This window comes from Macaca mulatta, chromosome 7, assembly GCF_049350105.2.
Source record: "Macaca mulatta isolate MMU2019108-1 chromosome 7, T2T-MMU8v2.0, whole genome shotgun sequence".
In the NCBI taxonomy this organism is placed as follows: Eukaryota; Metazoa; Chordata; class Mammalia; order Primates; family Cercopithecidae; genus Macaca; species Macaca mulatta.
The window spans coordinates 175,382,227-175,398,792 of record NC_133412.1 but is presented as its reverse complement, the minus strand read 5'-3'; the positions used below and the strand labels follow the sequence as shown (position 1 = coordinate 175,398,792).

At 49.3% G+C, this 16,566-nt stretch overlaps 1 protein-coding gene across 1 annotated transcript in view; it reads right to left on the bottom strand.

The window, feature by feature from the left end:
* The window catches only part of DYNC1H1 (dynein cytoplasmic 1 heavy chain 1), a 93,567-nt gene that overhangs the window by 10,534 nt on the left and 66,467 nt on the right, over positions 1-16,566 (bottom strand). The window contains exons 47-64 of the mRNA XM_015144508.3: positions 16,299-16,513; positions 15,991-16,195; positions 14,100-14,273; positions 13,874-13,993; positions 13,547-13,667; positions 9,984-10,179; positions 9,273-9,390; positions 8,971-9,186; positions 7,659-7,871; positions 7,405-7,532; positions 5,239-5,392; positions 2,931-3,077; positions 2,689-2,839; positions 2,301-2,554; positions 2,050-2,184; positions 1,863-1,957; positions 1,205-1,379; positions 634-709 (exon numbers count right to left, since the gene is read on the bottom strand). Of these exons, the coding sequence (XP_014999994.2) occupies positions 634-709; positions 1,205-1,379; positions 1,863-1,957; positions 2,050-2,184; positions 2,301-2,554; positions 2,689-2,839; positions 2,931-3,077; positions 5,239-5,392; positions 7,405-7,532; positions 7,659-7,871; positions 8,971-9,186; positions 9,273-9,390; positions 9,984-10,179; positions 13,547-13,667; positions 13,874-13,993; positions 14,100-14,273; positions 15,991-16,195; positions 16,299-16,513 (2,893 nt within the window). The remainder of the gene's footprint in view (positions 1-633; positions 710-1,204; positions 1,380-1,862; positions 1,958-2,049; positions 2,185-2,300; positions 2,555-2,688; positions 2,840-2,930; positions 3,078-5,238; positions 5,393-7,404; positions 7,533-7,658; positions 7,872-8,970; positions 9,187-9,272; positions 9,391-9,983; positions 10,180-13,546; positions 13,668-13,873; positions 13,994-14,099; positions 14,274-15,990; positions 16,196-16,298; positions 16,514-16,566) is intronic.

Below are 16,566 nucleotides of genomic sequence, written 5' to 3'. Positions count from 1 at the left end.
ACACTAACACCTGCTGACTTCCTGAAAACACCTGAACGTACTCAGGAGGGGGGTCCACGCTCTGCCCTCCACAGTCTGACACTTCCCCTCAGCCTGGCTAGCCCAGGGTCTGGCTAACACACTCAAAACCGGCTGATGGCATTCCATTCCTCTGCAGCGTGAATACAGCCAGTTAACTCCTTACCATCAGGCAGGAGCTCCCCACCTAGTTCTCTTATGGTCTTCAAGCATGAGATGAATAGGAATTGGAAATTTCTGATCTACCTCTAAGCCAACACCTATCTAGAAGCGATCTCCCTAAGTGGTTTCCTTAAAAAGTTTAACATTGAAACACTTATCTTGGGCATCAGTGACCACTCACTCAGAGACAGGTCTCTGTCTGCTGCCCAGGCTGGAGCGCAGTGGCGCAGTCGCAGCTCATGCAAGCTCGACCTCCCAGGCTCGAGTGACCTTCCTGCGTTAGCCTCCCGAGTAGATGGGACTACAGGTGTAGCCAAGGCTGTATTTTTTGTAGAGATGGGGCCTCCCTATGCTGCCCAGGCTAGTAACTTTGCATGTTTTGAAAGCATCCGTTTAAGCAGCAAAACCCAACTTTACATTCAGGTTCAGAAAGAAAACCACAGCGGGGCTTACTTGCAGGTGTTTCTTCACTCCAGAGGTAGGGCACGGTCTGCTCCGGGGAGCTGCTGTCCAGCCAGATGCCAAATTGCTGTGGAGACAACAGTGGAAGCACCCATGGGGCAGGGCCGGCCTCGGGGGACTGACGCAAGAGTCTGACGCGAGAACGCAGACACGACATTCTGGGTTTTATTTATTTTTTTTTGTTTTGTTTTTTTTGTTTTTTGAGACGGAGTCTCGCTCTGTCGCCCAGGCTGGAGTGCAGTGGCGCGATCTCGGCTCACTGCAAGCTCCGCCTCCTGGGTTTACGCCATTCTCCTGCCTCAGCCTCCTGAGTAGCTGGGACTACAGGCGCCCGCCACCTCGCCCGGCTAATTTTTTGTATTTTTAGTAGAGACGGGGTTTCACCGTGGTCTCGATCTCCTGACCTTGTGATCCGCCCGCCTCGGCCTCCCAAAGTGCTGGGATTACAGGCGTGAGCCACCGCGCCCGGCCGACATTCTGGGTTTTATACAACATGCGATTCCTGACATTTCCTGGGAAAAGGCCGACATTTTTCACTGGGAACATTCAAAAGAACAATCACCTCGTCTGCCTGAACCTTTGCAATCAAGTCCTTAAACGCGGGAAGGCAGCTCAGCCTCACCACCGCCTCCGCCTGCTCCACAGTCAGGCCCTGGATCCTCGGGGTGGAGCCAGCACTCAGGACGATCTCATTTCCTCTCAAGAAGTGCTGGAATTCTGCATCGTAGGTGGGCTCCCTGCGAAGGGTGCAACAGGTTAGCTAGGGTCCCTCATGTTCATTCCCACTGTCACTAAAATAACAGTTGTGATTTAAAGAAAAGAAAAGAAAAAACAGGCCAGGCACAGTGGCTCATGTCTATAATCTCAGCACTCTGGGAGGCCAAGGCAGGCAGATCACTTGAGGTCAGGAGTTTGAGACCAGGCTGGGCTGCCAACGTGATGAAAATCTGTCTCTACTAAAAATACAAAAAAAATTAGCCTGGGGTGGTGGCAGGCGCCTGTAGTCCCAGCTACTCAGGAGATTGAGGAAGGAGAACTGCTTGAACCTGGGAGTTGGAGGTTGCAGTGAGCTGAGACTGCACGACTGCACTCCAGCCTGGGAAACAGAGGGAGACTCCATCTCAAAAAATAAAAGAAAAAATAAAAGCACGTATCTGATCATGAAACCCTTGTGGGCCACCAGCAAGATGGCATCCTCCTGCGGGCGTGAGTGCTCTTACCCCACAGTGCCCTTCAGTTTGATTCTTGCCAGCAGCATGGCAAAGGTGATGTGGTCCTGATGCAGCATGCCTCGAGCCACTCGGTTAAATGCCACCTGGGACAAGAGCAGGAGACGATGTTGTTCCATAAGAGAAGCAGCACCCTGCTTCCCCCCGCCGGGGAGCGGCTGAGGACCTCGCTCTCTACCTGGAAGAGGTCCTTCGTTATAATGGACAGGCGCTGTGTGTGGTCGGTGACGCCCTTCAGGTTCGGGTTCTCATATAAGACGTTGTGATAAATGTCCAGGAAAAACTGGAGGGAGTACTGGTACAAGAAGTGTATCTGAAAGGAAGCAGTGGGCAGCCGTGAGACAGCTCCCCTGGCACCCGCCGAACTTCTGCGTGGCCGACGAGCTACTGTGCGGGGCCGGCCAGCCTCTGTGCCGCCAAGGCACCCACCTGCTTGAGGGACTCCATGGTGAAGTAGATGCTGCTGCAGGCGGTGGAGAGCGGGAGGTACTGCTGGGACACGGTCTCCACCTCCTGCATGACAATGTCCGTCTCCTCAACTTTCCTGGTGACCTCTGCAGCCTCTCTCTTCAGGTTCTCCAGAGTGGTTATGATGGTGTCGTCGTCCAAAATGCGTCCTTTCACCTCGTTCAGAGCTTGTAGTAGAGATTTTTCCAGCTGACGCAAACGGAGCTGAAATTCCCCTTAAATGAAAACATCCAGAGTTTGCAATAATACTTCAGAAGTGTTTGCCACAAACGTGGAACATCCTAGTCACTTAAAAGTTCAGCCCCTTCACCTGTACCAACCATCTAACAGCCACAGGTCCAGATCCTACCTTGAAGTTTAAGAAGATCAGATCGTTTCTCATCCACATCAGGTCTTTCTGCTTTAAGTACTTCATTTAGACACTGGCTTTGTAAACTGCTACGGGTGACTGTGAAGTTTACAAAAGTAACCCGGGAACAGAGATCTGGTGGGAACTCGACCTGCCAAAATAGATAACAGAACAGTCTGTTTTAATTCAGCTTCAAAACCAAATCCTGCCAGATTTCCCTGAAGAAGAGTCCCATTCCTTACAGTTGGATCCCGGGTGGACAGGAAGATGACAAACGATGGCGACAGGTCTATGTCCTGGTCCCCGAGGGTGATCAGCACTCTCCCTCCTGTTCGCCGCACTTCACGGTTCAGCACTGGGTTCAAAACTGGATCGTAGCTTTCCACATCCTGCACAGCACACGGGTGGAACTTGATGGCCAGGGCTTTGTAACTTTATCTTCACCCAAATGCTATGTTGCTGTCCTACTTTAGATAAGCATACCTTCCCAAAAGCCACCCACCACTTGTGTATGGTGGCCACTAGCTATGTGTGGCTACTTACATTTAAATTAACTAAAATTGGCCAGGCGCGGTGGCTCCCGCCTGTAATCCCAGCACTTTGGGAAGCCAAGGTGGGCGGATCACAAGGTCAGGAGATCGAGACCATCCTGGCTAACATGGTGAAACCCCGTCCCTACTAAAAATGCAAAAAATTAGCCAGGCGTGGCAGTGGGTGCCTGTTGTCCCAGCTACTTGGGAGGCTGAGGCAGGAGAACGGCGTGAACCCGGGAGGCGGAGCTTGCAGTGAGCTGAGATCACGCCACTGCACTCCAGCCTGCGCGATTGAGCGAGACTCCGTCTCAAAAAATTAACTAAAATTAAAAACTCAGCCAGGCGTGGTGGCTCATGCCTGTAATTCCAGTACTTTGGGAGGCTGAGACAGGCAGATCACTTGAGGTCAGGAGTTCAAGGCCAGCCTGGCCAACATGGTGAAACTCCATCTCTACTAAAAATACTAAAAAGTTAGCTGGGGGTGTTGGCACATGCCTGTAGTCCCAGCTACTTGGGAGGCTGAGGCAGGAGAACTGCTTGAACCTGGGAGGTTCAGACTAGGAGACAGAGCAACACTCCGTCTCAAAAAAACAAACAAACAAAAAATTAAACACTCAGTTCCTAGTCACACTAGCCGTGGGAAGTGCTCAGTATAAGCCACCTGAGACTAGTGGCTACCACACTGGAGAGTGTGGACCATAAAGCATTCCTGCCCCTGAAGAAAGTTCTGGGGGACAGTGCTGATACAGACCCTCTGAACGGCATTGTATTTCATTTCTTAAATTTTTTTCAATTTGCATAATGAATTCATCTTGTTGCAAATCTGATGCTTCCTAGTGACCTTACGTGCTGTATTTAAAAACAAATTTTTAACTTTTAAGTTCAGGAATACAAGTGCAGGTTTGTTACATAGGTAAACTTGTCATGGGGGTTTATTATACAAATTATTACACCACCTTGGTTATAAGTCTAGTACCCATTAGTTGTTTTTCCTGATCCTCTCCCTCCTCCCACCCTCCATGCTCTGAAAGGTCCCAGTGTGTGTTGTTCCCCTCTATGTGTCCATGTGTTCTCATCATTTAGCTCCCACTTATAAGTGAGAACAACTGGTACTTGGTTTTCCACTTTTGCATTAGTTTGCTGAGGATAATGGCCTCTAGCTCTATCCATGTTCCTGCAAAGGAACATGTTCCTTGTTCTTGTTTCTTGAACATTTTTCTAGTTCTTTTTTTTTTTTTTGAGACGGAGTCTCACTCTGTCACCCAGGCTGGAGTGCAGTGGCATGAACTCGTTTCACTGCAGCCTCTGCCTCCCAGGTTCAAGCAATTTTCCTGCCTCAGCCTCCTGAGTAGCTGGGACTACAGGTGTGCACCACCACACCTGGCTAATTTTTGGATTTTAAATAGAGATGGGCTTTCACCATGTTGGCCAGGGTGGTCTTGATCTCCTGACCTTGTGATCTGCTTGCCTTGGCCTCCCAAAATGCTGGGATTACAGACATGAGACACCACGCCTGGCTGTTTCTTGGTTTTCATGGCTGTACTGAATATAATTTTTTTTTTTTGAGATACAGTCTCTTTCTGTCTCCCAGGCTGGAGTGCAGTGGCACGATCTCGGCTCATTGCAACCTGTGCCTCCCGGGTTCAAGTGATTCTCTTGCCTCAGCCTCCCAAATAGCTGGGACTACAGGTGCCCGCCACCTCAACCAGCTAATTTTTGTATTTTCTGTAGAGACGGGGTTTGGCCAGGCTTTCTTGAACTCCTGACCTCAGATGATCCACCCGCCTCGGCCTCCCAAAGTGCTGGGATTACAGGCATGAGCCACCTTGCCCCACCACTGAATAGAATTTTAAATGCAAATAATGATTCTGCCAAATTTATCTATTATAGAACCATCTCAAAGCTTTATCCTTCTGATACAACGTGAAGTCTTACAAAGTTGAAAACTAAATGCAGTCCCCAAAAAGGAATTCACTCTTGAATGCGGTGTTTCAAGAATTCAAAGGTCAACACCAACCTGGACCAGAAGGGGGTTCCCAAATCGCAGTGCACTCTCTAAGTTCTTCCTGAAGGCGTCATCCAGGAAGCTGGTCCGTGTGATCTTACGATCCTTATATTCATTCATAATGAATTCTGTGGCCTGTCCAGAGGGGTCAATGATCAGGGGATACCTGAGGATGAGGCCACAGAAGAGAAGGTTGAAACACTGAATGGGAAAAGCACAGGATCATGGTCAGCCAAGTCCCTGATGAGAGGGACAGGCTGTTACCGCCACCCGAGGGTGCTTTCCAGAGACGCTTTCAGGTTTACCAACAAAGCTTACATGCTTAATGCTAACATCACATCATCCTTTTGAAGAATTATTGGCATGAGGAGGTAGCTTGAGTCATATACCAGGAGGGCCATGGTTAAAAATCCTTTTTCTTCTGGGACAATCGTCCTCCCTTAGCATCTGGCACTGTTAGAATAGCTTTTTCGTATTTACGATCCTTCTAGACAGCCGGTATCAACACCGACGCTGAGCAGCACCAAGGGATTAACTTTACACAGAATTTAAATTGCCAGGGACTGTGTCAAATTACAGACACTATCTCAGGTAATCCTCCTAACAGCCCTACGAGGCTGACACTGTTATCAAACCACTCTACAAATGCGGAAAGAAGGGCACAAAGAAGCTAATGTGAAGTACCTATAGTCTAGCCAGTTAAAACGTGGAAAAAACCTAGCTGGTAATACACACAAGCTTCTACAAAACTCAAACTATCAAAGGGCATATGCTGAGAAGAACCACGCTGCTCTGCCTTTTGGACCCTGTTCTTTGGTCCCCAAAGTCCCTTCCCCAGGTGATGGCTTTTACCAGTTTCTCGTCTGTCTTTACAGAGAAGGTCTAAGCATTTACAGACACATGTGTCAGTGTGGGTGTTGTGGCCTCGGGGGAGGCCTCTACCACCTGCTCTGCACCTGTCCAGCCTGTATTCGAATGTCCTGTAAAGACTGCCCAGCACCGCAGTGTGGTGGGCCCTCAGGAGGACCATCTGAGTTATCTCCAGTCTTCAGCTGGGACACACTTGCTCTTAGATTAGCCATTTTGTACACAGGCCAAGCTACTGTTGAATGAACACCTAGAAGTGGAACTCCTAGGTGAAAGGGTCATTTAGGCAAATCTAGCCCTGTGCACAGGGTGTACTGATCGATTCATATTCTTGTTGGCGCCACCTGGTGAGACATGGCGCCCTCTCAGCACCTAGCCCATCTTCACTGCAGTTACGTCCCCGTTCTTATTCTGTCCTTCCTAAACAGAAAAACAGGCAGCACTTCCCCTTTAACTAGCTATTTTCAGTTCTTGTAACAGAGGACTGTTTGAATGTCCACCCCCAAACACAACCCTGCCAATCAATTTTATTTTTATTTATTTTATTTATTTTTGAGATGGAGTCTCGCACTGTCACCCGGGCTGGAGTGCAGTGGCGCGCTCTCGGCTTGCTGCAATCTCTGCCTCCCGGGTTCAACTGATTCTCCTGCCTCAGCTTCCTGAGTAGCTGGGACTACAAGCGCCTGCCACCACACCCCACTAATTTTTTGTATTTTTAGTAGATATGTTGGCCAAGCTGGTCTCAAACTCCTGACTTCGTGATCTACCCGCTTCGGCCTCCCAAAGTGCTGGGATCACGGTGTGAGCCACCGTGCCCAGCCTATTTTTATGTTTTTTTGACATGGAGTCTCGCTCTGTTGCCCAGGCTGGGGTGCAGTGGCATGATCTTGGCTCACTACAACCTCTGCCTCCTGGGTTCAAGAGTTTTTCCTGCCTCAGCCTCCTGAGTAGCTGGGATCACAGGCACACACCACCACGCCTGGCTAATTTTTTTGTATTTTTAGTAGAGACAGGATTTCACTATGTTGGCTAGGCTGGTCTCAAACTCCTGACCTCACGTGATCCACTGTGTCTGGCCCCTGCCAATCAATTTTAGAAGGTTACAAGAAGCATTCACTGCAGAATAACTCAGACACTTGACAATAAAGAGAACAGCACACGCCCCACCGTCAGAGGAGCATCAAGCTGCCAGCACTGTATGCCCACGTCCCATTTTCTAGTCCTCTCTTCAAACAAGGGTGTATTTTGAACAACATTCAAGATCACCACCCACGTTCTTCCCGAGCCTCTCCTTGGCACCCGAGCTCGTACCTGTTGAACCGTTTCAGCATGATGGCGTTTTCTGTGCACAGGTCATCAGCAGGCAAGGAGCTGGCCTGCCAGCGAAGACGCTCATCCGCATTGGAAAGGTATTCCGTCCTGGCAATATCTGTACGGAACTGAAAGGCAAGGCCGTTACCTTTCCTCCTCTTCGAAGCCACAGATGGGGCGTTCTAACTGTGCACTAAACACCAGCTTGCCTCACACTGCTCGCACATCCTTTCTGAATTCCCCGTGATTCTCACCTGGATGTTGGCCTGCTGGAGGTGATGGGACCAGGTAGTGAACAAGTTCTGACGCATCTGCTGGTCAAAGTAACCCGCGTAGGCAATGAACGCAGCCGACAAGAGACAGTCCCCAGCAATGGTGGACATCTGGTTTTTGAAAGTTTCACTTGTTTTTTCCCATCGTTCACGTTCAGCAGACAAGCTCTTCAGAAGAGCAGTGCTTCGGTTTACCTAAAAGGAGAACCGAACAAGATGCTCAGGGATCAGGCCTTTCAGGATTTATACCGAATCCTGTAAATTGGTTCATCCACATCATGTGCAGGGTTTTGGGTGGGTTAGAAACGTGCCCAAGTTGTTCACAATCCCAAAGGAGATAAGACCCAGATCATACATAACTAATGACCACACACGACTCAGAATCTCAGCGGGACAGAGGCTGAGTGCGGAGTGAGGCCTTCAGGCAGCAGAGCAAACAGGTCTGGAGCTGCCAGTGGGGGATTCAATGGCTGTAAAGCATCCAGTTTGTATCAATCTATCCGAATTAACAACACTTAGTGAATAGTGAATACTCAAGTGTGTATTATTTTCCAGGGAAAAAAAGTGCTCTGGGCCCTTACAGATGTTACAGAGCGAATTCACTGAGGCCAGCATGGTACATGCAGCGCGTGTTAAAGTGTGTTTTTTTTTTTTTTTTTTTTGAGATGGAGTCTCACGCTGTTGCCCAGGCTGGAGTGCAGTGGCGCGATCTCGGCTCACTGCAAGCTCCGCCTCCTGGGTTCCCGCCATTCTCCTGCCTCAGCCTCCTGAGTAGCTGGGACTACAGGCGCCCGCCACCGCGCCCGGCTAATTTTTTTTGTATTTTTAGTAGAGACGGGGTTTCACTGTGGTCTCGATCTCCTGACCTTGTGATCCGCCCGCCTTGGCCTCCCAAAGTGCTGGGATTACAGGCTTGAGCCACCGCGCCCGGCCTTTTTTTTTTCTTTGAGACGGAGTCTCGCTGTGTCTCCCAGGCTGGAGTGCAGTGGTGTGATCTCGGCTCACTGCAAGCTCCGCCTCCCGGGTTCACGCCATTCTCCCGCCTCAGCCTCCCAAGTAGCTGAGACTACAGGCACCCGCCACCACACCCGGCTAGTTTTTTTTTGTATTTTTAGTAGAGACGGGGTTTCACCATGTTAGCCAGGATAGTCTCGATCTCCTGACCTCGTGATCCACCCGCCTCAGCCTCCCAAAGTGTTGGGATTACAGGCTTGAGCCACCGCGCCCGGCCTAAAGTGTGTTAATCTCTGCTTCCACGGCAGGAAAGACTGAGGATGAATGATGATAATCTTACTTTTGCCTCGACAGCAGCCAGATCTGCCTTGATAGCCTGGGCCTCTGAGATCAGGACAGCGTATTCCTCCTTGTAGCGGGCGATGCTGGCTTCCAGGTCTCGGATCATCTGCTCCACCTCGTTGGCCTTCTGCTGGTTGTCCTTGGCGTCATCTTCCAGCTTCTGCAGCTCATTGCGTAGGGGCTCCACTCTCTTTAACATGTCTGCATAGTTAAGCTGGGAAGAACCAATTGATAACTGTTATTTAAGTGACAGAAAATGAGGTTATCTTTCACATGGGAGCTCTTGGCTGTGTTAATCACCTGTGCGATTGCCCATTTCACCATAGGGCCGCAAGCCAGGGAAGCCCGATTAACAATTTCGTAATTGTAACTTGGATTGGACATGTAATTTTTCTTCATCTTCTCCCTTATGGCGTCACTGTAAGAGAGGAATGATATTTCTAAGCACATGCGGGACAAAAGCAAGGAAGAGTTTTCATAAAATTAAAATGGAAGAGACCAGAGCCAGCTGTCATCTCATTGCCCTAGTGACTGACCACTGGGGATGAGCGAGACTGACCCTTGGTTCTCAGGCAAAAGCTGGAAATGTGCTCTCAACACTTGAACAATTTCTTTCTTTTTAAAAAGCGAGACAGGGTCTTGCTCTGTCACCCAGGCTGGAGTGCAGTGGCGTGATCTCGGTTCACTGAAGCCTCGATCCCCTGGGTTCAGGCAATCCTCCCACCTCAGCCTCCCAAGTAGCTGGGACTACAGGTGCATGCCACCCCACCCAGCTCATTTTTGTATTTTTTGTAGAGACAGGGTGTCACCATGTAGCCCAGATTGGTCTCGACTCGTAGGCTCAAGCACTTCACCTGCCTTGGCCTCCAAAAGTTCTGGTTTTAGAGCCGTGAGCCACTGTGCCTGGCCTGAACAGCCGAAAGTTCTGGGACTGGAGGCGTGAGCCACCGTGCCTGGCCTAAACAACTGATTTCAATTTCTGGCAATACCTTGGCACTTCCACTTTCTCACCTGATCTCCTCTGCAGAGAAGTTGACGATGGTGGGGATGAAGTTCTCCCGCATGATGATGGAGCGGATCTGCTTCCAGTCCGTGGTGCTTTCCCCCAGCAGCAGACAGATGGACTCCAGCGCCAGCTTCACTGCAGCAGGAGGGTTGGCCATGGACCTCACCTCTACCAGGTGCTGCTTCTTGATCGACTTCACAGCTGAGTGGCAGCAGGAGTGGATGAGGGTCGACGGGTGGGAGAAGACAGAGCAAAGCATGGTGAGAATGAACCAAACAGTCAGGAGCTCCAACTCCAATGAGAGAAAGGACAGCTAGCTGCTCAGAAGAGCTAAGAAATGAGAGACTTTTCTGTATTAAACCCTCTGGAATAGGGTAAGTAGCTGATCTCTTAAATGATTACGAAGATCTTACAAAATGCAAGCATTCCTTAAAAAGCAGGATATTACCTTTAATATTTATTTGAGACAATAATTTATTTGAGACAGAGTCTAGCTCTGTTGCCTAGGCTGGAGTGCAGTGGCACGATCTCAGCTCACTGTAACCTCTGCCTCGCAGGTTCCAGCGATTCTCCTGCCTTAGCCTCCTAAGAAGATGGGATTACAGGCCCCTGCCACCACGCCTGGCTAATTTTTTGCATTTTTTTTTTTTTTTGGAGACAGAGTTTTCGCTCTTGTTGCCCAGGCTGGAGGGCAATGGCACGATCTTGGCTCAATGCAACCTCTGCCTCCAGGGTTCAAGCAATTCTGCCTCAGCCTCCCAAGTAGCTGGGATTACAGGTATGCACCACCATGCCTGGCTAATTTTGTATTTTTAGTAGAGGTGGGGTTTCTCCAAGTTGGTCAGGCTGGTCTTGAACTCCCAACCTCAGGTGATCTGCCCGCCTCAGCCTCCCAAAGTGTTGGGATTACAGGTGTGAGCGACTGAGCCCTGACAAGAATATTTTTAAGTGTAATTGTGCATTTATTTCATACAATTTCAACAGACATTTTAAATTTGCTACAATTTAGAGGGATGAGTAAAGATGTGGAGTTAACAGTTCTAAAACAATGGCTGCCAGGCACAGTGGCTCACACATGTAATCTTAGTACTTCTGGAGGCTGAGGCAGGTGGGTCGCTTGAGCCCAGGAGTTTGAAACCAGCCTGGGCGATATGGCAAAACCCTGACTGCACAAAAAATACAAAAATTAGCTGGATGTGGTGGTGCGCCCCCATAGTCCCAGCTACTCAGGAGGCTCAGGTGGGAGGATCGTCTGACATGGAAGCCTGAGGCTACAGTGAGCCACGGTTGCACCACTACACTCCAGCCTGGGGGACAGAGTGAGACCCTGTCTCGAACAAAGCAAAACAAAAACAATGGCCCACGACTGCTATACACTGAAAAAGTTTTCCAGGCTGAAACTTTTGTAGATCAATTTTAAGTAATTATTTAGAAGGTGAGAACTACATTAAATTATCATCCAGGCCGGGCGCAGTGGCTCAAGCCTGTAATCCCAGCACTTTGGGAGGCCGAGACGGGTGAATCACGAGGTCAGGAGATCGAGACCATCCTGGCTAACACGGTGAAACCCCGTCTCTACTAAAAAATACAAAAAAAAAAAAAAAAAAAAAAAAAAAACAAACTAGCCGGGCGAGGTGGCGGGCGCCTGTAGTCCCAGCTACTCGGGAGGCTGAGGCAGGAGAATGGCGTAAACCTGGGAGGCGGAGCTTGCAGCGAGCTGAGATCCCGCCACCGCACTCCAGCCTGGGTGACAGAGCGAGACTCCGTCTCAAAAAAAAAAAAAAAAAATTACCGTCCAAATCCAACTCTGAATGAAAATCTATAGCTTGGATGGTGCCTTTGAATTCATCTTGTTGTATAAGGTAAAAACTACAGATAAGTGGGTTATTTGAAACTGGTTAAATACTAGTGGGCAAGAAGAGAGCACTGTTTTTTTTTTATTTTGTTTTCATTTATTCAAAAATAGAGATGGGGGTCTTGCTATGTTGCCCAGACTCAGGCTGGTCACAAACTCCTAAGTTCAAACGGTCGTCCTGCCCCAAACAATCCTCCTGCCTCACCCTCCCAAAGTGCTGGGATTAATGCGAGCCACCTTGCTTGGCTGACAGCAGTCTTAATCACTGCATAAACTGCAAACTAAAATAGGGTGGCAGGTTATTGCCCTTTCTTTTTTTTTTTTTTTTTTTTTTTTTGAGACGGAGTCTCGCTCTGTCACCCAGGCTGGAGTGCAGTGGCCGGATCTCAGCTCACTGCAAGCTCCGCCTCCCGGGTTTTTACGCCATTCTCCTGCCTCAGCCTCCCGAGTAGCTGGGACTACAGGCGCCCGCCACCTCGCCCGGCTAGTTTTTTGTATTTTTTAGTAGAGACGGGGTTTCACCGTGTTAGCCAGGATGGTCTCAATCTCCTGACCTCGTGATCCGCCCGTCTCGGCCTCCCAAAGTGCTGGGATTACAGGCTTGAGCCACCGCGCCCGGCCATCTCTTTTTTTTTTTGAGATGGAGTCTTACTCTGTTGCCCAGGCTGGAGTGCAGTGTCTCGGCTCACTGCAAGCTCTGCCTCCCAGGTTCATGCCATTCTCCTGCCTCAGCCTCCCGAGTAGCTGGGACTATAGGCGCCCGCCACCACGCCTGGCTAATTTTTTGTATTATTTTTTTTTTTTGAGACAGAATCTTGCTCTGTCGCCCAGGTTGGGGTGCAGTGGCCGGATCTCAGCTCACTGCAAGCTCTGCCTCCCGGGTTTAGGCCATTCTCCTGCCTCAGCCTCCCGAGTAGCTGGGACTACAGGCGCCCGCCACCTCGCCCGGCTAGTTTTTTGTATTTTTTAGTAGAGACGGGGTTTCACCGTGTTAGCCAGGATGGTCTCGATCTCCTGACCTCGTGATCCGCCCATCTCGGCCTCCCAAAGTGCTGGGATTACAGGCTTGAGCCACCGCGCCCGGCCAATTTTTTGTATTTTTAGTAGAGATGGGGTTTAACTGTGTTAGCCAGGATGGTCTCCATCTCCTGACCTCGTGATCCGCCCACCTCGGACTCCCAAAGTGCTGGGATTACAGGTGTGAGCCACCGCGCCAGGCCTGCCCTATTTCTATAGCATCTTATAGGCATGTAAGGAATGGAAAAAGAGAAGTAAGTGACTGCTATCAATACTTAAATTAGCAACTGGGTCATAGCCAGAGCACTCAGAAATAATTACAAGACAGTCACACTGAATATTTTGTATTTCTTGGTGAAATTCAACTCAGGGATAAATAGCATATTTATGTTATTATCAGCAGATCTCTAAAAATGTATTATTGACATAAAGCTTATATTGTGAAGTTTCTTTTATGAGAGGGGTTTCACTATGGTACATACAATCTAGCTTTATAGGAACTTTGCTTTAAGAGATGAAGACAGTCTCAAGCACTCAGAAAAAGCTTCAGATGGTTACTAATGATATTTTTGGAAACATACATAACCAGAACCTTTGAGGGAAGCGTGTGTGCGATGTTCAGTGACCTGAACTCCACAGTAATGTTGAGGAAGAGCACCCTTCCTAGACGTCAAAGCTCTGACAGTCTTTACATACCATTCTGGGCCTCAATGACAGCAGGTTCCACCTTATCAAGATCTTCTTTGACACTCATCTGTTTGTCTGCTATTACCTCCTGCTGCTTATGCAGCTGTTCCTGGATTTCTTGGCTCATAACCTAGAAAGGAAGGATGGCTTAGGTATGGGTTAAGCATTAATTTGCTGAGTAAATTCTAAACAACATTCTTCACTCTGCCAACACACACACACACACTCACACACTCTCACACTCTCTAACCCTAAGACCCATTTTGAACTACAGTTCCTACTCTCTGGAGACTGAAAATGCCCAGTCCGTACAGGCAGAATTCCCTGACACCATACCTTCTTCTTTTCAGCCTCCTGCTGGTCTTTCACCATCTTTTTCAGCTTGTCATTGGCTGCTGCATTCTTCACCTCCAGCTCCTGGCTCTTTATCCTCAAGTCGCGACGCAGTTCTTCTACCTAAAGAGCAAAGCCCACACTCTGAGACGAGAAAGGTGCAGAAATCACATGGAAAGGGGTCCTCACTGCAGCTCACTCCCGTGAGGAATTTGTGCCTGTGGCGCACCTGGTCAACTGTCTCCTTGATCTTCCTGAGCCCCACGTTCAAGTGCATCTGCTGCTCCTCCAGCTCGCTCCGCTTCTCGTGGAACAGGTTGGCGTAGTGATTGATGAAGTCCAGGTAGTGGCGAGGGGTGATGGCCATAGTTCTGCCGCCTCGCTTTGCTAGTCGAGCATTCGCCTTTCAGAAAACAGTTACATCTTCTCACTCTTCGGGAAACTCTGTGACTTAACCTCAGAAAACAAGTTTGGTCTTGGCAGACGGGTGTGACATGACAGAAGGAGCCCAGCCCTCGGGGGCCAGAACACTCGAGTTGGGCCTCAGCTCAGCCACTTAGAGCTTTCGAGACGCCCCCTACACTTCCAAACTTCTCTAAGCCCCTTAACTTCTCTAAACTGAGGATGGTGATTATGCCAACTTTAGAGGTGTACTTTATGTGAAAGGCATCACAAATGTCAGTTACTACAGAAAGGTTAGCTAGCCTGCTTCCACCTTTTATTAATAAGAAATGACACAAGCAAGAAAGGGGCAAGGCAGGCCTGACGTGAGAAGCTGCTCTGGTCCCTTGATTTCTGGAGCACAGCAAGATGATCAGACTACCAGGGGAAGCTGGGGCTGGAAGACATTCCAAGGGCAATGGAGACGGCCTGCAGGGACTGGGCAGCAGGACACCTACAAGCTCAGAATGGATGTCACAAACCTCTTCCGGGAGAGAGGAGTAGACTGAAAGCTTCTATTACAGAAAATCTATAGCAAGGATTAGCAAAATACGGCTAGCAGGCCAAGTCCTGCATTTTTCGGTAATGAGGTTTTACTGGCCACTGTCACACCCATTCACAAATATACAGTCTTTGGAGGCTCTTGCCCTACAATGGCAGCACTGAGTAGCTGTGCTGGAGACTACTCCACCTGCAAAGGCTAAAACATTTACGATCTGGCTCTTTAAAGAGAAAGTGTGCTGATTCCTGGTCTACAGTAGAGAGTAAGGGCCTGAACATACAGCAGCACTGGGAGAAACAGGCCAAGGAGATCACTTTATTAGAGGCAGAGTCAGTGGGGGCACTAAAGTGTTAGATGGCTCCAGAATTTGCAGCCCAGTGACAAGAATGAGACGTTGTTAAGGAGGCAAGAGGTAAGAAACAACTATTTCCTTTACAAATAACAGTACAATGTCAAATATGAAGTGCCCTCCTAAGGTCTATTTATGGTTTTTTGAGTCTATATCTTGCTCTGTTGCCCAGGCTGGATTGCAGTGGTGTGATCTCAGCTCAATGTAACCTCCTCCCACCTCAGCCTCCTGAGTAGCTGGGACTACAGGTGCCCACCACCAGGCCTGGCTAGTTTTATTTTTTTATTTTTTATTTTTTTTATTTATTTATTTTTTGAGACGGAGTCTCGCGCTGTCACCCAGGCTGGAGTGCAGTGGCCGGATCTCAGCTCACTGCAAGCTCCGCCTCCCGGGTTCACGCCATTCTCCTGCCTCCGCCTCCCGAGTAGCTGGGACTACAGGCGTCCGCCACCTCGGCCGGCTAGTTTTTTGTATTTTTTAGTAGAGACGGGGTTTCACCGTGTTAACCAGGATGGTCTCGATCTCCTGACCTCGTGATCCGCCCGTCTCGGCCTCCCAAAGTGCTGGGATTACAGGCTTGAGCCACCGCGCCTGGCCCGGCTAGTTTTATTTTTATTTTTTGTAGAGATGAGGTCTCGCCATGTTGCCCAGGCTGGTCTTGAACTCCTGGGTTCAAGCGATCCTTCTGCCTTGGCCTCCCAAAGTGCTGGGATTACAGGCATGAGTCACTGCACCTGGCCTTAAGGTCTATTTTTATAGCAATTTAGTTTTATGTTAGCATGATGGTTAGTTCTGTGTTTTATGTGTTGATCTGAAAATTGAACCCACCTGGTGAAGAGTCTGATGAACAAACACACAGCTGTTCACAATGGCTTCCCGATGGGATGGTGGCTGTGGCAGTTTATCATACACAACGGGCATGTAATCAGGAACGATGTAATTTGGCTTCTCCAGGTCCATCTTACTTGTGAATTCTTTGCCAACCTGATACAGTGCTTCGGTGGACCAGTCTCCAAACCAATTCAACACACACCTGAGAAAGAGGCCCACGTTTCAAAACAGGTATGAAGGGCAGGCTTTGCCCCTTGGAAGGACACCGACTTTCCCGACCCAGAGCCAAGTAAAGGTCCGCATACCTGTTGAAAAGTGCTGGCGATGTGGCTGCCCGGTCCTTGAGTCCTTCCGAGGACGGGTTCATGGTGAACACGACGTGGAGGTTACGGATAACCTGGCTGGTGAACCACTTGTAGAGCTCCTCGTGCGAGTCCAGCATCAGGCCTTCCTTCTGTGCCCCCTCTTTGCACTGCGTCATCAAGGTGGCATACTCATCTCCTTCAAAGAGACCAGGCACCTGGGAAACAGCACAGGGCTGACTTACTGGTCCCCCGGTAACACGTAACGCAA